At 43.0% G+C, this 22,853-nt stretch overlaps 1 protein-coding gene across 2 annotated transcripts in view; it reads right to left on the reverse strand.

Annotated features, from left to right (window-relative positions):
- TTC7A (tetratricopeptide repeat domain 7A) overlaps positions 1-22,853 on the reverse strand; it is a 229,535-nt gene that overhangs the window by 202,404 nt on the left and 4,278 nt on the right. The window contains exons 2-5 of one of the 2 annotated variants that reach the window (XM_006125491.5): positions 22,484-22,647; positions 19,370-19,538; positions 8,465-8,595; positions 7,896-8,017 (exon numbers count right to left, since the gene is read on the reverse strand). In XM_006125491.5, the coding sequence (XP_006125553.3) occupies positions 7,896-8,017; positions 8,465-8,595; positions 19,370-19,538; positions 22,484-22,647 (586 nt within the window). Of the gene's footprint in view, positions 1-7,895; positions 8,018-8,464; positions 8,596-18,520; positions 18,575-19,369; positions 19,539-22,483; positions 22,648-22,853 lie in introns of those variants that run through there. The other variant, XM_075925403.2, reaches the window with a different exon arrangement.

The raw sequence follows: 22,853 nt of genomic DNA on the forward strand, positions 1-22,853 counted from the left end.
CCAACAGATTCAGGTGAGGCCTTGCACAGTGTATTTACACTTGGGATTTTACCAACCCTGCCCAACAGTGCTACAGCACAAAGTGCTACTATTAACACTGGGATGCTGATATAGACCAGCCACATCCACTTGTACCACCACATTATCTGATCCTGTTCAGACCACATCATGGTGACACAGGGTAGAAATACCAGCAGACTATCTACAGTAGCACTTTGACCAATGGAGCTATAATTGCACTACAACAGTGGGATACCTTCACGGAAACCGCAGTGCAGACACCAACCAAAAGAACAGACTACCTCCTTTGTGTTGCCAACAACCTCATCTGTGACACCATGACTGTAATTATGCTACCTTGTTGATTTTAGCTAAATCTCAGTGTTGTCTGTGATACAATTAAAGTGATAACAAAACTTTACACATTCATAGGACTTCCGACCAAGGATCTTAAATCCCTTCAAACACACTCTTGAATGTACCCTGACAGAACCCTGTGATGTAGGGAAGTATTATTATTCCCTGTGTTAAAATGGGGAAACTGAAGTAGAGAGATTAAGTGATTTGTGCAAGTCTGTAGAAGATGCAGGAATTGATGTTACATCTTCTGAGTTCTAGTCCTATTGCTTAACCACTAGACCAACACTAATCACAGCCAAGTGAGGAATAGAGTTAAATGAGGAATGCATGTTTTAAATTCACTAGCAATTCTGGAAAAAAAATGTGTTTTGAGCCAAATGAAAATGAAATTTTTCAAAATTTTCAGTGAATCATGTAGAAATCATGAAATTTGACTTAGGTAGAAACTAAACCTTTTGATTTTACCTGAGTTTTCCATTTAATTTTTGGGCATTTTGACAAAAGCCAAGGAGGACTGGATTTACATAGTGCCATGAAGGAAAGGAGGAAGAAAAGAGGATGAGGAGTTCTTTATAAACTTTTAGCCCAGTGGCTATGGTAATCTGGGGATGTGGGAGACCAAAGTTCAGTTCCTCCCTCTGTCCAATGTGGGTTAACCCTGCATGATGTGGTCAACTCGAATTTGAGGCTGGTTGTCTCACATTACAAAAAAAGTGTGCTAGCTACAGGGGTAGGGACTATTATGTTAGAGGGGAGGGGGTCTCCTTCTCTCTCCTGTTGAAGCTGCTGCACTTTTATAAATTAGTAAGCAGTTTCTAGAGCAGGAACTTGAGTCTATCACACCTTCAGTGGGTGCTCTATCAGACTACAGAGCCATTCGCACGCTCTTTTCCTGATCCAATTACTATTCACTGTCATCATGAATGATTCCTAGGCTATGTCTGGACTGCAGGCTTCTTATCGGAAGAAGCTTTTCCGGAAGAGATCTCTCTCTACACAGCAAAAGTGCATTTCGACAGATAGTGTCAACACTGAATGGACGTTATCTTGCATGTAAGCTTTGATTACTATGGATGGAGTGGCCACGAGGCCACCTGTGCTTTATCCTCTTTCCTCTTCTTTCAAAAGAACTCTCTCTTCCCCGTCCACACACGCCTTTTTCTGAAAGAGCTCTTTCGGAAAAAGGCTTCTTCCACATAGAAAGAGGTTTACCAATGTCAGAAAAACCCCCTTTGTTCTTTCCATTTTTTTTCGAAAGAATGTGATTGCAGTGTGGATATACTTCAAGTTTTTTCGGGAAAATGGCCATTTTTCCAAAAAAACTCTGTAGTGTACACATACCCCATTGACCTCAATGGGTTTTGGATCATGGTTTAGGAATTAGTGTGGCTCAAGTCAGAGCCTGAGCATGTTTATTGGGAAAAGAGGGCAGTGTGATCACAACAAAAATGTTTTTGTTCCTTTTATTAAGACTTGTTTTCAGCACTCCGTTGTTTTCAATAGGAATTTAGCCTGAGCAAAGAGTTTTGAAAAAGATCCAGTGGAGGCTTGGAGAAAAAGGTTAAAATGTGAGTTATCTACAGGTGAAATGTCCTGTTTTAAAGGAAACTGGTACATTTTCATGTTTGTTCTCCTGTGCAGCAAGATGAAGGATTGTAAATCCTTGCTCCACAGACAGCTAAGATGCAACACATGCAGGGGTCAGGGAAAGTGTTATGAAGTTAGTCTGCTTCTTAAAACTGTTTTCTGGTGCAGAGTCCTCCGTCAAGTTGTAGATAAATCTCTGAAATCTTGAATAATGGTGCTTGCTTACTATGATCATTCCTCTCTCATTGTATCCACATTGGGCCCATTGCGGTTGCAATGTGGTTTTTCAAAATACAATGTAGAAATCACTGGAGTGATTCATGAAGTAAAGCAATACAAGTCAGGGTGGCAGCATCATGACCTCAAAATAAAATGTGTCTGAATTTTAGAAATGAGTCAGCAAGGAAGCTGGACTTGCAAATACCCCAAGGGCCCAACAATTCCCTGCCATGGTTGGTCCCATTCAAAATCAGAATAATGAAAAAAAATAACATTTGAAAACTTTCTGGTTTTGTGTTAAGTGTCAGACCTTGACACCTACACTGCCCAGTAAGAGGGGGGACTTAATTTCCACTACCATAAAACAACCACAAGGAAAAAAGCTATGTAGATCTGATCTGTAACAAGAACAACTCGGGTCCACATGACTTGTCAGTCCCAGTCTCCTATTTCTCTTTTGTATGGGTTGTATGTTTTAAGGGTCAGTCCTGAAAAGATTTACTACAGGTACAGCTATGAATTCTAGCCCTCAAGCCCTCATTCTGCTTTGCATTCTACTTAGCATGCATCCATGTTAAGGCCAAGGGACATCACTGGGATTGCAAAGGTGTGGTAGTCAGCTCTAGTACATTCTGATGCAGGATCAAGGTCTTAGACTGTAAATGATTTAGGGAAGGAATTGTGCTTATATGTCTTTAAAAGCACCATTCACATCTACGGTGCTATCTAACAATATTAATAACTAGTAAAATAATAATGCACGACCCTACAAAATCTCACTGATTTCTATTTTTAATGCATATTTTTGCATCTGTTCAACAACAGTGTGAATGCAGTCTAAACAGAGGAGAATGACAAACAACAAGGTATTATGAATCAGATCCACTATTGTACTAGGGATGTAAAATCCTGTTTAATTGGTTAAGTGGTTTTGCATATTGTTTAACCAATTAAAGGGAGGGTAAGCAGCCCATCTGAAGCACACCCTCCCCCGCCAACTGCTGGGCTGAAGCAGCTCCACCACCACAGGCAGGGACAGCTACAGCTCAAGCAGCTCCCAGGCTCTGATTGGCCTGGGGACGGGGGAGTGGCAGGGCGTCCGTGGGCTGGATCTACCCAGATCCGGCCGGTGGAGGCCCTTTTGCCCACCCCGGAGTAAATTCTCAAATGTAGCCCATTGTTTCAGACTACTGCATCATGCCACAATTTTTCCCTTACATTCTTGAAAATGTGCATTGTATTCCACATTCTGAGGAATGTTCCCAGGGTGGAAAAAATGTGTAATTAACAATAATATTTATATAGAGACAACCTTCCAAGAACCATAGTTAAAAATTAAAAGTAAAGATCAAGGATGAGAGATAAACTGACCTCCTATCATTGGATATTCTTCTTCTATATTTAGCATTATATTACAGATACTACACTTATCTGGAAGGTGACCTCTGGGCATACGCTTGCCATGCTTGCTTCACACACTGTATGAAACCCTGAAGCCACTGCATATCCCAGGAGCACAAACAATAGAAGAGGGAAATCGCTTCCAGACTAACTACTATTAAGGTAACTCATACAAAAACGAATCTACACTACAAAGAGCAACAAAAATCTGTAATGCTAGGGACTGGCAACTTGCAAAGCAAGAAGTCAGAAGCTCCAATGACCATCACTGGTGGAAAGAAGGAAATGAAGCAGAAATCAGGTCGACAGGGGTATACAGAATCACAGAACCATAGAATCATAGAACCATAGAATCATAGACTTGGAAGAGATCTCAGGATGTCACTGAGTCCAACCCCCTGTTAAAAGCAGGACCAAACCCAACTAAATCATCTTAGCCAGGCCTTTGTCAAAGTAAAAACCTCTAGGGATGAAGATTCCACCACCTCCCTAGGTAATCCATTCCAGTGCTTCACCACCTTTCTAGTGAAATAGTATTTTCTAATATCCAAACTAGACCTCTCCCACTGCAACTAGAGACCATTGCTCCTCATTCTGTCATCCGTCACCACTGAAAATAGCCTCTCTCCATACTCTTTGGACCTCCCCCTTTCAGGTAGTTGAAGCCTGCTATCAAATCCCCCCACCCCCAATCTTCTCCTCTCTAGACTAAATAAGCCCAAATCCCTCAGCTTCTCCTCATAAGTCATGTGCTCCAGCCTCCTAATCATTTTTGTTGTCCTCCACTGGACTCTTTCCAATGCATTCACATCCTGTCTATAGGGGGGGGGGGGAGACATACAGAATTGGATGCAATACTCCAGATGTGGCCTCACCAGTGCTGACTAAAGGGGAATAATCACTTCTCTGGATCTGCTGGCAGTGCTCCTACTAATGCACCCCAATATGCCGTAAGCCTTCTTGGCTACAAGGGTGCACTGTTGACTCATATCCAGCTTCTCATCCACCATAATCCTTTTCTGACAAAAATTATATATATATAATATACATGATGCCACAGCTGATGCAATGAATACTGCTACGGAAAAGGCTTCCTACAATCGTGCATGTGGCGCATACATACATATTCGAATACACATGAGCACTCACTCAAAAACAGAACTGCTGGAAGTATGGATGGCAACAGGGTTGAGAAAAACACAGGATGATGCCGAACAGCGTGGCTTGCAGAAGGGCTTGAGAGAGGACAAGGTGTGAGCTGCTCAGCGATAAGGAATATTCTCAATGAGACGCAGCAGTGCAGTTCACTTCTGTCTACAGGCAGTCCCTGAGTTACGCGGATCCAACTTACGTCAGATCCGTACTTACGAACGGGGCTTTTCTTGCCCCGGAGGACGCGGGCGGCAGGACCACCCAGACGCGCTGTGGTCCTGCCGCCCGCATCCTCCGGGGCGAGAAAAGCGGCTCCGCGGCTCCCTGGTCTGCTGGGGGGTGCCCCCCCCAGCAGACCAGGGAGACGCAGAGCAAAGCCGCGGAGGACACGGGCGGCGGGACCGCGGCCCGTCTGAGCGGTCCCGCCGCCCGCGGCTCCCTGGTCTGCTGGGGGCGGAGTGCAGCTAGTGTGCTCCCCCTCCCCCAGCAGACCAGGCTTTTCTCGCGGATGCCTGTGGTAGAGCAGCTGAGGCGCTGCCGGGTTGATCCCGCAGCGCCGCTCCTCGGCGCTACTGGACCAACCCGGCAGCACACCAGCTGCTCTGCCCCGGGCTTCCTGGAATCAGCCGCTGATCAGTTTCAGCAGCAGCTGACTTGGGGACACCTGGAACAGAGCAGCTGGGGTACTGCCGGGTTGGTCCCCGCAGCGCCGAGGTGCGGCGCTGCGGGGACCTACCCGGCAGCGCTCCAGTTGCTCTGTTCCAGGTGTCCAGATTCAGCCGCTGTTGAAACTGATCAGTGGCTGATTCCAGGAAGCCCGGGGCAGAGCAACTCTGCCTCGGGCTTTCTGTAATCAGCCGCTGGTTAGTTTCAGCAGCGGCTGAAGCTGGACGCCAGTTCCGACTTACGTACAAATTCAACTTAAGAACAAACCTACAGTCCCTATCTTGTACGTAACCCGGGGACTGCCTATATTGTCTGGTTTGATAGTGGGTGATATTTTCAACAGGACCTAAGTGCCTTAGGAGCCTAACTTCCATTTTCAAAAATAAATTAGGCACTTGAAAGATTTAAGGTCACATCACTTTCAGGAGGTTTCAAACTATTTTACCGTGTAAGCTTTTCTGGGCAGGCACCTAGTGCTTTTGTGTGCCTCTAGTTTTGCATGCTCAACTTGTATCACCTTAGAGTATAATTTTCAGAAAGCACTTAACATGCACTTTAAGAGGTTTTAAGTTGAACATCAAAAAATGGAGGCATCCAAAACCACTCGTCACTTTGGAAAATTCTGTCCATTGTCTTTTTATTTGTCTGCAAAACATCTAGCACACTTCTGGAGCCACATGAATAACATCATAATACCAAATGATTAAAATGAGAAAAGGACTCAGGAGAGGTCTCTATGCCCTGTAGAAAAATGCATGGTTTTGATGGCAAAACCTGCACAGTTGCATAAAGAAATCATTCATGTGTAATAAGCTGAACTAAAAGCCAGTCTTATTATGATTCTTTTCTCCATGCACACATTTCCCTAAAAAAGTAAATAGTCTTTCTCACTACATCTGCACATTAGGCTGCTTCCTACAGTGACACACCACCTGGCTGGTTGTACTTTGCATACACAGAATATCAATGATGCATAATATAATACAAGAAAGCTTTTTTCTGACTCAAAAGAACAGACAACTGCAAGAGGTTTGCCTTCACTGATACAATTATTAACTAAATGCCCACCAAGAACACAGCAGCTTCCCACAGCTCAGGGCTTATGGGTCCATACAGCTAATTCTTTAATGTTTGAAAGGGAGACTGGATGTTTGTTTTGTTAGTTACCGGCTCTCTTTTCATTGTATATTTTAAGAGAGAGGACTCCCCTGGCCCTAATCTCGCAGGACACCAATGGAAACAAAGACAGCAATTGTGCATTTCCTCAGTTCCTGTCTGGCTAGATATTGGGCAGCTCTGCTAATTAGAATCAAATGCCTGTAATTCCACAGTACGCATGCTCCACTGGGAAATGACATCCTGACATAATCTGGGCATTTGTCATTTTTGACTCATTTCCTAGTTCCATCATGCTAAATGCAATACACAGAATTTCTTTGAGGCATGCAGCATCAGTTGGAGAAACAGGAAATTACATCATATATACAACTGGCAAAACCTCTTCTCTCTTCTTTTAAATTATCTCAAGAATGTGTAAAAGTTATGCTCATGCCCTCTTGTGATAAAAACAAGAAATTATTAATATTAGCCATGGGTAAATGAGCTATAGATTCTCATACCAATTTTTCCACTAGTGCTTTAATTTCATTGGCTTTAATTCTTGTTTCGCACTGGTGTAAATGAGAGGAGAAGCAGGCTTTGTTGGTTTATTACTATTATGACACTAGGATTTCATGATAAAGATTAATCTACCCTTTTATATGGGAGCAAATGCAGAGGTGTGTTCCTGTACTAATAGCAATTCAGCAGATGGACACTATGATTTTTAACCATATGTGAATTTAAACTTCAGAATTAATTTTTTAAATTGTTCTTATCAGCCTGTTGTAACTATTTGAACCATCTACTCACTGTCTCTCTCTTTTTTTTCACCTTTCCCCCTCCTTTTTTATCTCCCCCCCCCCCTCCACATTTATTCTTGGATCTGAACTTCTAATACTCCATACATCTGAAGAAGTGAGTTGCACCCACGAAAGCTCATTATACCATCCACATGTCTGGTGAGTCTTTAAGATACTACTAGTCTATTTGTTGTTTTTTAAGAAGTCAATGAGAGAGTTTCCATAGGGCTGAGATGTTTCAGAAATATTCAATGTCAGCTTTGCTCTGCTCCTACTGAAATCAAACTCTCAAATAGTCAAACTCTCACTGATTTCAATGGGAGGACAACTGGGCCAAAAGAGAGTGGAGATTACGTGCCCTGTGTCCAGAGAGCAACGGTTTGGCGCCACTGTGAGGTAGAATGAATGAAAGAACCCTGAAAAGAGAACAGCAGCAAGATCAATTTAACAGAGAAGTAGCTATATTATGCTGTGGCAAGCGCTGTCACAGCTCACTCCAGGCATCTCTGTTGCAGAAGTTGAAGCACGGGTATGCAGAAGTAAGTCTAAGCTCACTGTTGAAGTACCTTCAGCATTAATCATTTCTCTTAAATAGCTTCATCCACCTACCCCTTCTTCAAGTGAGACACATATGCACTCTGCAGAGCTGCTTCGAGGAAATAGGGAAGTTCAAACTCTGAAAAAGTCGCACTGCTGCTTTTTATGCTTCTTGAATTCATACTGTTTAAGGACTAGGAGGGAAACAAAAGTGATACAATTATAGATTCATTGTACCGGTCATCTGCTTACATGCACTGTGAATCGCTGTGTAATGATGGGAGGACAAGAAGAAAATAATACAATGTGCATATGCACCATGGTTACTGTAGTTTTGAGATGTAACATTTTATGGACTTTTTGATTCAGCCTCCAGTTAGTTAGCAAAATAAGGATCCTACTGTATCAAAACTATTTTATTGTCTGAAATACTGAGAAGACCTATCTCCCTTTCATTAGTGGTCTGACAATCCTTTTAGTTACAGAATCATAGGGTTGGAAGCAACCTCTGAAGTTCATCAAGTCCAATCCCCTCAGATTTGCACAGTTTCTATTGACAAAGTCACTGGGAGCCCTGTCCAAAGACAGGACTTGGGCCATGTATGGGTAACCACTCTCAAGGTACATTTTTTTTTCCTTACCTTCTCAAGCTCCTGCAAGTACACTTGTGCAATGACACATGCTTTCTCAAAACAAGCCATGACTTCCTCTTCCCTTTCGGACAGCCGAGCACTGGAGGCAATCGAATTGGGCGAGCGCTCCAGTGAGAGACCTGGAAGATGCAAATACTTTCTTAAACCCAATCTCGTAAGTAGTGAGCTCACTGCACTCATAAGTATTTACAAGATGACAGGAAAAAAATCTCTTAAATGAGTACTTTTGTTTATTTGTTTACATGCTTCAGATATTTTGGAAGCACAGATAGAATAAAAGTATACTATTCATGCTGTATTTTTATTCACTACCTTACAGCTGTTTGATACAGAACAGTATTATGCATTTCTATAACACCTTTCATATCTGTGAACCATAGGCGCTGACTTCTCTTCTTGCCAGAGAGTGTTCAACCCCTTCCCCCTCCACTCCAGGCCCTGCCCCCATTTCACACCTTTCCACAAGTCCATTCCCTCATCTCTTCCCACCCCTGCTTCACCCTTGCCTCTTCCCCATCTCTTTCCCTGAGCACACTTCATCCTCTTTCTTTCCCTCCACCCTGGCGCTATCAGAGCTGGAACCCCACAAATCAGCTGTCTATGGAGCTCCAGAAGCATGATGAGGGAGGTGGTAGAGTTGGTAAGTACAGGGCCACAAGCAGGCACAGGGGGAGAGGACACAAGGGAGAGCTTGGGACCGCACCCACTAATTCTTCCTGTAGGTGTTCCAGCACCCACAGAGTCACCGCCTATGCTGTCAACACCATTGAAGAGGAGAAGTATTAGTCCTATTGACAAACAAACTGTGATTCAGAGAGTTTAAGGGCCACATATGCACAAATAGCCACAGATTTTATAGCAGTGGGTAGAAACTTGACATTACTTTGCTGTGTATCTAATAACTAATGTCACCCTTTGTGTTTTGTCTTTTCTGTCAACTCTTCACTCTGTGTTAAAGGAATCTTCTCTAATCCGGTGCACCCTCCAGTCCCTCTTCAAAGGTTGTGGTTCTGTTAATAGTAAATATCTCTTTCTCCCTGAACAAACAAAAGAAACTGCCTCCATATGTAGAGGGAGCCAGGACACTCTCAGCTCTTTTCACAAGCTAAACTAATTCATAACTATTTTTCTCTATCCTTTCTTGGCTATTCTCATCTGGTGACCTCAGAAAGAAGTTTGATTCCTAAGCTGATGTCCTTTTAAATGCAGAGGGGGCAAGTCCAGCATGTGGATTTGTGGTGATAGTCAAGAGAATCTTGTCCAGAGTTGCAGCCCAAATGACAAATGATCATCACCACACACATACAATTGCCTGATTGTCACCTATTCTCCTCTGCCACAAAAACCACTGGCAAACCAGAATTCCAGGACCAACTGAAAGAAACCCACCACAACCCATTAACACATACACATCGCACATATACGATATCCAGTGTGTACCCGGAAACCATTAGGGATGCAGTTCCATTGATGATGGAAATGATGAGGATTGTCATGTAGACAAGATTCAGCCATTTCTACCTCCCTCCTGTCTAAACTTGCTCAAGAACAGTGAGGCAAGAGGAAGTAAAAACTTACTAGTTCACATTACGTTCTCCCCTCACTGGTGAATTACCACTCTCAAGCTCCAGGACCGAAGTCAAACAGTTAACTTTCTACTACAGGGAGTAACACTCAACTGTGCAGGTGACAGCGCTTTCTCGGGGGCCTGCAGGAATTAGAGACCGTCACAAACCTCCCCATTTTTCTCTCCAAGTGAATGGAGGTTCTCTTTGCCTTTGCTTCTTCTAACACTAACAGAGCATCATGTATATATTTATTTAAAAAACAAAAGCCCTTACCCACCGCATGATTATTTCGGGAAGCTAAGCATGACTTATGAATTTTGGTCAATACTATGAAGTTGTTACTACAAAAATTGCTGTATCATGAATCATCAATATGTGTATCCACTGGGGCTGTCAAGAGATTAAAAAACTAATTGTGATTAATCATGTTATTTTAAAAATTGATCTTGATTAATTGCAGTTGTGATGGGCTGGATCACAGAGATCCCCTTTAAGGTGTCACCTGATGGGCTGTTCAGACCACTGGGCTGCCTACCTATCCTCTGGGGTGCCCCATCAGCCTGTCCTGCTCAGCCAGAAGCTCTGGTCTCCCCCAGCAAAGGCACAGAGCTGTGATAGCAGGCCCCCAGCAGAGTAAAACACAGGCACTGATAACAGCTCAGCTCTGGGAGGGCTCAGTTATAGGGACCTGACAGCATGCAGGAGCACAGCCTCACATTAGGGATGTTAGCTAGCGATTAAGTGAATACTCATGTAACCATACAAAATATTATCAGTTACATGTCTATTCAATAGTCCCCGGTGCAGGGCCAGCAGCCAGTGCACTCCCAGCCCCACTCCCAAGGAGCCACTTGCCACCCCGCACTGCTGCCTCTATATTAAAATCTGGCTCCCTGTGCAGATCAGCTCCCTTCTGCCACCCTGCGTTAGCTCCTCACGGACAGGTGGCACTGGCATCCCACTAAGCAGCCCTTGTCCGCAGTGAGTCTGGGCCTGCCAGGGTCAGCAGCTGCTCCGTAGCAGCCTCACCTACCCTCGCCACCTCTGATAGAGACAGCAGCGTGAGAGGACACGCAGCTCCGTGGAGCTGATCCGCAAGGAGAGCCACCTTAAAAGCTGGTTCCCACGTGTAACAGCTGCTGCCTGTCCCCCTCCCTGCACTGCTGTCTCTGATAGAGAGCTGACTGGAAAGCTGGCTTTCCATGTGTACCTGTTCCCGCCTGCCCCCCTCATTCTCCACACTTCTGCCTCCCTATCAGAGGCAGCAGTGCCGGGGGGGACAGGTGGCTCCAAAGATCTGGTACTAGTGGGGAGTCAACTTAAAAGCCAGCTCCCCACTTCACTGCCTCCCGTTCCTTCCTCCCACCGCCACTGCCTCTGACACAGAGGCAGCAAGGGGGAGTATAGTCAGTAAGATAACCAATAAACCTAGGCTTATCAGTTAATCGTGTACTCAGCTATACGTTGATATCCCTACCTCAAATAGGGCCAAAACCCCAAATAAATCTGTCTTACTCTGTAAGAAAGTTTTGCACAGAGAAAGTTAATAAGTTCCCTCCCTTTATCAATGAAAGAGATACGCACACTGTTGTTTCCCCCCCAAGTAACAATTATTTACACTGGGTTTGATAATAAACAAAGGTGATTTTATTAAGTATCAAAAGTGGTATTTAAGTGATTGTGAGTGATGACAGACAGATCATAGTAAGTTACTAAGCTAAAATAAAACAAGATATGCAGCTAAGCCTAACACAATGAGAAGTTGTTACAAATCATATTTCTCAGTCTAGTCATTATTTCAGTAAAATCCTTCAGGTCAGAGCTGATCTTTTGTCTGGTCTGGGTTTAACAGCTTCTTAGGCATTAGCATGGGGAAACAGTTTCAAAAGCTAGCTGAAGCCAATCAATGATTGTGTTCCAGCCTTTAAATAGAATTTCTCTAGGGCAAGAAATCTTGTTGCATTCTTCCCATCCCAATGGGAAAGTATCGAACTCAAGATGAGTTCCAAAACCAGGTGGCACGGCCATGTGTCTTGGTAGGACCGACTACAACCCAGGCTTATTGGAAAAACAAGACTATTCCCAGATCAGGGCCTTGAGCACTGGGCCATTAGGTCCCTTAAGTATCACTAATAGCTTTCACTAGAAAACCTAGATTAATAAACAGATCTAGGCTTCATAATTCTAACTTCACATATAAGAAAGATACATGCACACAAATATAATATACACACTCAAGGAGTTACAAGCTCTTGAATGATAGGTTACTTTCCCTGTTTTGCATACCACATATTTGAGTTGGGGATATTCATATTTTAAAACAAATTTCCACAAAAAATACAGGAGCATAGTGTCACAGCACAAAATGCAACTTAATTATTTGAGTGCTTCCTACATTTTCAAATATACTGACTTCAGTTACCTCAGACATGAAGTGTACAGTGCTCATTTTATATATATTTTTATTACAAATATTTGCATTGTAAAAACAAAGGTGAATTGAAAAATATATTTAATGCAAGTACTGTAGTGCAATCTTTCACTTAAAATTTTAGTTCCTACAAGTCCAATCAGTCCTACTTGTTCATTTTATTTACATTTGCAGGAGATAATGCTGGCCACTTCTTGTTCATATCACCTGAAAATGAGAACAGGCATTTATTTGCCTGGCGTCATTGTAGCTGGTGTTACAAGATATTTACATGCTAGATGCACTAAAGATACCATATGCCCCTTCATTCTTCAGACAACATTCCAGAGGACATGTTTTCATGCTGATAATGCTCTTGAAATTTTTTATTCATTACTGTGCAAATATTTGTAACCAAAAGTAAAGTGAGCACTGTACACTTAGTGTTCCATGTTGTAACTGAAATCAGTATATTTGAAAATGTAGACAACATCCCAAAATATTTAAAATAAATGGTATTTATCATCATTTAACAATGCAATTATCTGTAATAATTTTTTAATTGCTTGACACCCCTGCTTTCATCAGCAGCATCAAGAGATGGCATGTATGCAGCCAATGACTGCTGCATGCTGATTCTTGGTGGATTTAAGGTGAAGGGTTATCAGTCATTCATTGATGCTGATAGTTCTGAGATCTGGTTGACGTTTTCATTTTTTATGGTGAAACCAATATCATCAATTTATAATTCATCACCACTTATTTCTGTCCAGAGAAGGGTGGTGATTGTTCCTTCAGCTGTCCTCCTGCATATCAGGCCTCACTTAGTGCAGCAATGTTCTGTCTCCTGAATTCTCTTGCCAGAATCACTGCTGTTCTTCACCCTCACCAGTTACTGTTTGGATTGTCCATCATGCGTTGAACATTCTAGGTTCCAAACTCTGTTTAGTTTCTACCGGAGTTAGGCGATCCCTCTGGACGCAGTTATGCAAGAGGCAGGGCAGACTGCGTGTAGAGAACTTTTTCTAGCCCCATTCCTATGTGGGTTGAGCAGAGTGGGTCCTGAAAAGCATTGTTCTGTCATGGTTGCAGTGGTGAGTTGCACTCCTGCTTCTACACAAATGCAAAAATTGACTATCTAACAGAGGTGACTTGCTGTTAGATGATCCGTGAATAAGATGTTCTGGTCGCTGTCCTGCTTCCATTGCCTGGATCGTCATAGGACTTGGACATGAATATGTAAAATGCCTGGTGCATGATTTCTTTTAATGTAGAGATACTGTTGCACACCAGTGTCCCCATGGTCTTGGACAGGATGAGGCTTCTAATTTACCGCAGTCTTCTTCTGCCTTCATGAGAGAGAAATTATCTCTTTTTCCACCTGCTTTGCCGTTGAAGAATCACTGAGGAAAAATCTTCCACTACCGGTGTATGTGGCAAACACACCTACAATAGAATGCACACGAGAAAGCACTCAAAGAAGAAACTGAAGTGCATTACCAGCAGGCCCTGAATCATCAGGATCTTCGTCCCTCAAGCAAGATCACCAAAGAGACCCTGGAAAATATTGAGCACTTTGGTACCTTGACAGTAATCTGTTGCTGAAATCCAGTAATGACAAGGAGATTCAACACCACCTCCAATAGACTAGTGCAGCTTTTTAGATGCTTGAGAAAATATATCCTTGAAGATTGTGACACACAAGAACCTGAATTTGGTTCTGGATATCAGGCCATCATTATCCCCAATCACCTGTATAGTGCTGAAGCCTAGGACATGTTCAGTAGACACCGCAAGGCTATGGAACAATACTATCAACAGTGCCTCCACAAGATCTTACGAATTAAGTGGAATGATCAATGCAGAAATATCAGTGTTCTATACCGAGCCAAAACCTCCAGCATCGAAACTATAATCATTCGCCATCAACTCCATTGGGCTGGTCAAGTTCTTTAAATGCCAATCGACTCCCAAAGGAGATCACATTCCCACAACTGAGTCAAAGCTAACAGGAGAGCAGAGAGCAAACAAGATGCTTCACAAACACCCTCAAAACCAATATGAAAAGGTGCAACACTGCCAGAAATTTATGAGAAACCGAAGGACCTGGTGGAAAAGATCTTAGCATTTTGAGACCCAAGGAAAACAACAGGAAACAAAGCAACAGGAAAGGAGGAAAGAACATGCTGCAGCCTGACTCAACAATCCAAATCCACCTCTTCTGCCAGAAAATATGTGCCCCAATTATGATAAGATCTGTAGCTCCCAAATCGATCTTATTAGTCCCCTGTGGATCTACCAGCAATAATCAGCTATCCTTTCATGGAAGACTACCATCCTTGAACTCCAAGGGATCACCAAATTTTACTAATAATAAATCCTTCTCAAGGCAACCCACAGCAGCAATGTAGGACAGGATCTAAGTTCAACACAGACTTTTCCCCCCTGTTCTTCTGCAGATTAGTTCCAAGAAGAAAACAGAAGTATGTATTGCTCAGCAGTTGCATGCTTGAGAGGATATACAAATGAAATATCCTTATCTTAACTTGTGTAAAAGTTACAAAGGGAACAGTTGCATCAGCATAGATAGACATCCATCACCCTCCCATGAATCCAACTTAACTCCCTGTCTCACTTCACAAAACAATATATTTTATGTGGTACAATGAATGGCAAGGTATTCCCGTATTGATTTTATTATATTATATTATATTATATTATATAAAAAGCAATCTTCAGAGGACTTTTAAAATCTGCCTTTGGAAAGACCCTACGCACTGTTTGGGCAGAACAACATTCAGGCAATGGGCTAATCTTCTAAAGCAAAACATGCCCTAAAAATACATTTTCTGAAATACAGAGGATGCCGAGAAAGCATGTCTGTATCCTATGATATACATGTAATCTATGAACAGCCAGAAAAGGACATTTCAATAAATTTACCTATAGAATGCAGGCTAGACAGTAGGGTTTTATAAAATCCATAAACTAAATTATGTTGTTCAAACCGTAGTTATTCAAAGACCTTACTACTTATAATCGCTACTCCAATAGGCTCAATATTTCTACTTGATTTTTTTAATTCAGGGATATGAAATGAAAACTAATTATTCTGTTATTTATTTCCTCACCTGATGTCTCCATAGTCTATGCACATTATCATCATCATCTCCAAGGCAACTTCTTGTGATATGTACAGGACAACAACTTCAGGTAACAAAGAAGAGTGGGAACAAATATACTCCTAAGCAATAAATATTATTACTTCTAGGGGAATTCTGTGCCGCTGCACATGCACAGAATTTATGTTCCTGCAGATTTCTTTGCTTCCCTTCAGAAAAATGACTCTCTCATGGAGAAACAAACAGAAGCCACAATAGCAGTTACGGAATCCTTCCAAGCAGTATGTTTTGGTTCAAATTTGTGGGCTGTGCCAATTGAACCATAGCAGCGTTGCAGAGGGTGGGCATGGCTCTTATAGTCAATGTGTGAAATTAGCACACACCTGACAATGTGCCCTGCTTTACAGATGTGTCACTTTAGTAATACCAGTAGGAAAAAAAACCTATGTGGATGGAAATCAGCAAAATGTGGCAACTTTGCGCATGAGCAACAGGAAACAAAATATCTCAGGGGTCACACATAGAACCCCAACGGGCTGCATGTGGCCCACAGGACGCAGGTTGCCACCACTGCTTCACGTTGCTCTAAAACAGAACAGAGGAATGCAATGCTGAATGCAGCACTGGAAACAGAGAAGCACAATGGAAAGATTTAAAGACAACTTTTACATGCTATCCCCGGGCCACAAGTGAGGATCTCTCACATCCAAGTATTAAAGGCAACCTGAAAGGCTTGTTTATGTCTTATTATGGTTCAGGAACCAGGGTTTGATGATTTTTCTGCGTCAGTTTACAGATAAAAGAAGAAAAAATATCAAATAACCCAGCCCTGATGAGCACCAAGTAGATGACAAGTGAAATCTGAGTGACCTTTGCTTCTGATGTATTTTTCTGTGATTAAAACAGAATTGCATAAGAAGCAGGAAGTATTTGCACCACAGATCAGTAAGAAAGCTCCTGAGCAAGAAGAAATATGCAACAGAGTACACACAGCAGAGGACTTCCAGAATGAAAATCACTGGAGACTCATACTGAAGAGGAAATATGCACAGTTCATTTATCCATTTGACGATCACTGAGAGAGCTTTCAAAATGAGCCCTTCGGAGAGCTGGTATTCCTTCATTTCCCCACACTGCAACTCAAATGGCGAGGGATTTGGGAACAGATATGGGTAAAGCAGATTCATCCGGTTCAGATAAAGGATCTTGATTTCTCCCATTACCTTAGTTATTCATTGTGGATAGAAAACTGTCTTGCAAGACTTTTGATAATGGGTTTTTCTTATGTGCCTGTACTGCACCTAGCACAACAGGGCCCAGACTCTGATTGTTTGCTACCCACAATTCAGATAAATAGTAATATGCTGAAAAGTTAGAATCACTGTCAAACATCCATCAAAGTGTGCTATTCCAGAGAGAGTATGAAAGGTGCTATATAAAAGCAAATTATATTTTTTCATCAGATTCTACTCCCCACCATTTTCTTTACAGATGTAGAACTGCTTTCCTCAAATCCTGCATCAAATCAGCTCTTTCCCATCATATTATATATTTGCTCTCAATGAAAAAAGTCAAATATCCCTCAACCTGGTCCTTCTTCTTTCCATCACCAATTCTGCTTGCCTTTGAGCCTGTACTACAATATCTCACTCTGGGTATGTCTAGACTACAATGATCTATCGAAAAAAGGTAGGCAAATTGTGCTCCGCAATTTGCATACCTTTTTCCGACAGTTTTTTCAGAAGAGGCTTTTCCAAAATTTGGCCTGTCTACACTGGGCCAAATTTCGGAAAATCCTCCTCTTTCAGAAGAGCCCTTCTTCCTCGTGGGAGGAAGAAAACAGGACTTCTGAAAGAGTGCATCTGCTCTTCCACAAAAAAAAAGTAGAAGAGCAGACGCATTCCCTGGATGCAGCAGAGTTTTTCCAGGATACCTCTGGTATCCCAGGAAAACCCCGTAATCTAGACATAGCCTCTGTAAAGGTTATACCCCCATAAACCGGGACTCTCTGGTCCAGCAATATCCATGACCTGGCAGAAACACATGTGTTCCTGGACCAGAGAGCCTTATAGCAGGGGGGGGAGAGAAACTCTGGCAGCACAGTTGCGAGCCCTGCAGCATGGGGAGGGGCAACTCCAGCAGCGCAGCCAGAAGCTCTGTGGCATGGGGGGTGGCTCCAGCAGCATGGTGAGGAGCCCTGCGGTAGGGGATCTAGGAGGAACAACACGCCCAGCTTGAGGCATGGGGGCTGGCCGAGGCCAGAAGCAGAGCTAGCCGCAAGCTGGGGGGCTATTGGCAGGGGACCTCCCCAATCAGGCAAATTCCATTGTTCAGGACAGGACAGGTCCCAAGTGTGCCAAAGTAGGGAGGTCCAACCTGTATCATGAATTTTTCATAATTACAAACATGTAACGTTAGCAAGACACAGGACCTACTCCAACAAGGCACAAACCTACCTCGGCTCCCTGTGGCATCAGCAGTGGATGGGGCTCACGCCACCTCACTGGCTCAGGCCCTAAGAAGCAGTGTTTTACAGTAAATTTATATGCGCCCATTACAAAAATGTATGTAGCTAATGAGACCTGATTGAATGCGCACAGAAGGCAATGAAAAGACTTGGAGTTCAAAGACCCTTAGTTGCTCTTGGACACACTGCTAACACACATATTGGTAGCTTTCACTAGTCCTCCCCTCCTTTCCCATCAAAAGAAGTAAGTGCAGATAACAAATCAGTCAGTAACAGCATGTAAAAGCTCACTCAAAAGCTCACAGAAGACACATCTAATACCCACAGAAAAGAAATCCAAAGCCATCAAGGAAGTACAACAAACAGGTTTTTAAAAAGCAGAATACTGTGTGAGATCATGAAACAGTGCTAGCAGTGCTAATGGCACATTCAAACAAGGATTTGGTTTGGTTTGGGGTTTTTTTCTTTTTTACATACCAGTTGAGGGTATCTGATCATCACAGAGTTCTCATTCACCTAACAAGCTGGTGGAAATGCTGAAAAGAGTAGAAAGCAGTAGATAGATAGCAATATTTTAGCAACATTTATAAAAGAACTGAAAGCAACTACAGAAGAAGATTACAGGGCTGGTTTGTTTCCATCAGTCTAGAGTGTTTTTTTCTTTTTTAAAAATTACATGCAAGTTTGCTAATTGTAGGTGCTGTTTTCAGTAAGGTCTCTCAAACTGATCTGCATAATTAAAACAAAATGAAGAAAAAAAGGAGAGACTTCTGTTTGTTTATAAGAGATCTGATAGTATGTGGCATGCATTGTAACAATACGCTAGACACTTTGAAAGCACATATTATATCAGTTCACTGTTTAAAACTTAGTGTGGTTGTGTTGACGGTTTTGTGTATGTCACTCTAAAGTGTGTGTGTGTGTGTGTGTGTGTGTGTGTGTGTGTGTGTGTGTGTGTGTGTGTATTTCTTTTTCTTCTAAAGAAAAACAGCCCCCCTATTCAACAAAGCATTTGAACATGCACTTAATTTAAACTTCAAATGCATTGCTGAATCAGAGCCACTATTACTAGAACATTCCTTACCTGCTCTAATATTTTAACTTATTTTTATATATTTCAGTCAAGTATGAAATGAATGAAGCATGATTTTGCAATATCTATGTACAAACAATATATTTTAAACTACAAAGGCAAACTGGAGGAATTTTCAAAAGTGTTCAACATAACTTAACTCTGCTGTCAGTAAAATCAGTGGCAAGACTCCCTCTTCTGAAAATCCAACCTAAATGTGTAACTACTTCTAAGATATATTTACAGCCCATTACCTTTGATAACAAATGCTTCTGTCACCAGGCGCAGAAAGTACAAAGGTTCATTTTCTATGGAGATGTCATCGACTCCTGCTTTGGCATACATGCTGACTGCATCCCTGTAGGATCCCTCCACATAATGAAACTTCCCAAGGATCAACAGTGTTTCAGTCATATATTTAGGCTGGAAAAATAAAAAATGTTCTGTGGGTAAGACACATGGAGAGCACAACAGCACTGCCTCCGAGAAAACTGTTTGCTAGACATAAAGCAAAAATCAAGAACATCTGTCAGAGATAATTTAGGTATATTTGGTCCTGCCTCAGCCCAGGGGGCTGGCCCTGATGACCTCTCAATGTCCCTTACAGCCCTACCTTTCTATGATTATACAGGCAATCCCCGGGTTACGTACAAGATAGGGACTATAGGTTTGTTCTTAAGTTGAATTTGTATGTAAGTCGGAACTGGCTCCAGATTCAGCTGCTGCCACTGAAACTGACCAGGGGCTGACTACAGGAAGCAGGAGGCAGAGTTGCTCTGCCCCCAGCTTCCTGGAATCAGCCTGATCAGTTTCAACAGCTGCTGAATCTGGACTCCTGGAACAGAACACCTGGGGCGCTGCCCGGTAGGTTCCCACAGGACCAACCCGACAGCACCCCAGCTGCTCTACCCGAGGCATCCCGCAACAAAAGCCTGGTCTGCTGGGGGGGGGGGGGGCGCACTAGCTGCGCTCCCTCCCCCCCAGCAGACCAGGGAGACCCGAGCAAAGCCGCACAGGCAGAGGGACCCCGCTGCCCGTGCGGCTTTGCTCCTGTCTCCCTGGGGTGCTGGGGGGGTCCAGCAAAGCCGCTGGACCCCCCCAGCAGACCAGGGACACCCAAGCAAAGCCGCCACCTGCAAAGCCAGGGAAACGCCGAGCAAAGCCGGGCAAATGAGCAAAGCCGCCCAGGCGGTGGCTTTGCTCAGGTGTCCCTGGTCTGCTGGGGGGGTCCAGCGGCTTTGCTGGACCCCCCCCCCAGCAGACCAGGGAGACCGGGAGAAGCTTTTTTTGCCCCGGAGGACACTGGTGGCAACCCGCCGCCCGTGAGCTCCGGGGCGAGAAAAGCCCTGTTCGTAAGTGCGGATCCGACATAAGTCGGATCCGCGTAAGTCGGGGACTGCCTGTATTGTTAGTCTCAATACTGCTGGTTTCCTCTATAGTGAACTGTCAAAAGCTAGGCATGGAACACAGCTGGTGGACAAAAGCTCCAGTCTCAGGCTCGTGCTTTTAAGTCTGAGATCAGGGGGGTAATATAAAGTGTTAAATATAAAGTGCTGAAGCCCTGTCCTGGAACATATTACACAAGGCACCAGAGTTGATTCCCCCCTATGGATCTGGTAAAAACTAATTTATTAGACTAGCAATTGTGGACTACATATAGAACTGGAGGAGTGTCACTGATTTTACCCAGATTTTATTTCTATTTTTCTGCGTGGGCACTGCTCCACCTTAACCTGTGGCAAACCCACAACAGAAATGCCTGCAGAGACTCCTAATGGGTCCTCAATGAGATAATTCCTCTTTTCAAATTAAAGAACAGAAATCCATTTCCAGCCTTCTTTCCCTACTGAAGCTGGGTGACATGTGGAGTAGAGCCACCTGCCCCACATACAAATAGTTAACCAGTTAAACATTATGTTTAACCAGTTAACCAATTAAACAAGATTTTACATCCCTACTTGAGATACACTAATCCAGTTGAGCTGAGTTCCCTCTAGGAAGACCTCTGAACACCAAAGTATATTCAGCTGATTCCCAGCTCGAGCCAGCCTGGTGGCTCGTAATACATTTAAAAAGCAGAGCAGCAGTGTCTGGGACTGGGTACAGCCAGGAATCAACTCATTCCTGGCTCGCGCCCAGCCCCCAGCTACGCCTCTGCCTTTTAAATGTATTAAGAGCCTGCAGTGGGGTACAGAGGGGACCTGCATTCACATGGTCCAAAGCTGCTTGGGAGTGGGGAGCATAAACAAATTGGCTCCTCCCATATCCCCATCAGGCATGCATATCCCTGGCCCTGTCTGCCCAGGGGGGCTGCAGGAGTCATAGAATACTACTCCCTGCAGACATTCCTGTAGTAGGCTTGCTTATGAGCCTTGTCTGAAGTTGAAACTAAGGGTCAGGCTTACTAGTTAACTATTCACGTCCCTAATCTCATCTTGGGGGCTGCAGCCCCCCAGGGGTCAAGGGCTGGGTTTAGAAGATTGCAAATGCAGGTTCAGCATTAGGGAGTAGCAAGCAGGGCAACTGCCCCAAGCCCCACAAAGTTAATTTATATGATTCAGCCTCTGGCAGTGGGGCTTCAGCTTCAGACAAGTGAAAAACAGCCTCACGTATCACACATAAATGCACAATTTACAGTTTAATACATTTATAATTATGTAGTAAAAATGAGAGAGTCAGCAATGGTTCTGTAATAATGTGCTGTGACACTTACAAAATCAGACATAAAAATACACAAGTAGTTGTTAAGTGAAGTGAAACTTAGGGGAAAGGGATACAGACGTCTGGAAAGGTTGAGAACCACTGGTTAAGAATATGGGACTCAATTCAGAACAGTTAAGTATATACTTCCACCCTACAGATTTCATTTCCAGGGGACTGAAACACATCCTTCCAAGCTGGGCACAGAAAACTCCAGGTCTAAAAACTAGCACCAAAGATTTTGAAAATATTGGTCCAAGTACTTAAAAATATACTGAAATAAATGTAAAGTGAGGGCCTTCTGCAACATTCACAAGAGCAGGCCCTTTAATAGACTGTAGCAAGTCCAGGATTTCAGATTGGTATTATTTTCAGACCTTGAAAGTGAGCTAATACAGGTATGATGTGCCCAATAATGTAGAAAATTCCTACCCTTTTGGACAACACTTTTAAAATGAATGCCAAAAAATTAATTGAGCATAATTTACTAAAAAGGGACTCTTCCACCTGAAGATACTGCAAAGAGATAACGGTATGTGAAAGACCACAGAATGGTGTGTATGAAACAGGGAGCCACATACAAATGGTGCAGATGTTTAGTGTTTCCATCTAACTATACCCTGGTAGTATCAACATAATAATGGTTTGTGTCGACTAACAGTACTTACTAGTAATTTTCCTCTGTTTAGAATACCGATCAAATACTTTTTGGCTTCACTCATTTTTGGCTCGTTCTTTTCCATTAATGGAATGGAGTCCTTTATTTTGGCAACGTTTTCCTTTAAACACTGCTCCAGAAGGGCCTCTGCAAGCAGCAGATTTCCATAGTCCACTGAAAGAGACAGATCAAAGAATAAGAAAACATACTGTATTCCCAACTATCATAGGACATAAAAACATAGAATCTTCTCCAACTGCATAATATTCACCCTGATCTAAGGAATTAAATGTAAGTGCAAAATGACAATATTAGGCTATGAAAAGGCTGATTATTCTTCTGCTTATTGGAAATGTTAGTTTCCTACCAAAAAAGATGAG

The sequence above is a fragment of the Pelodiscus sinensis genome, chromosome 3 (genome assembly GCF_052426305.1).
Source record: "Pelodiscus sinensis isolate ZL-2025 chromosome 3, ASM5242630v1, whole genome shotgun sequence".
NCBI lineage: Eukaryota > Metazoa > Chordata > Testudines > Trionychidae > Pelodiscus > Pelodiscus sinensis.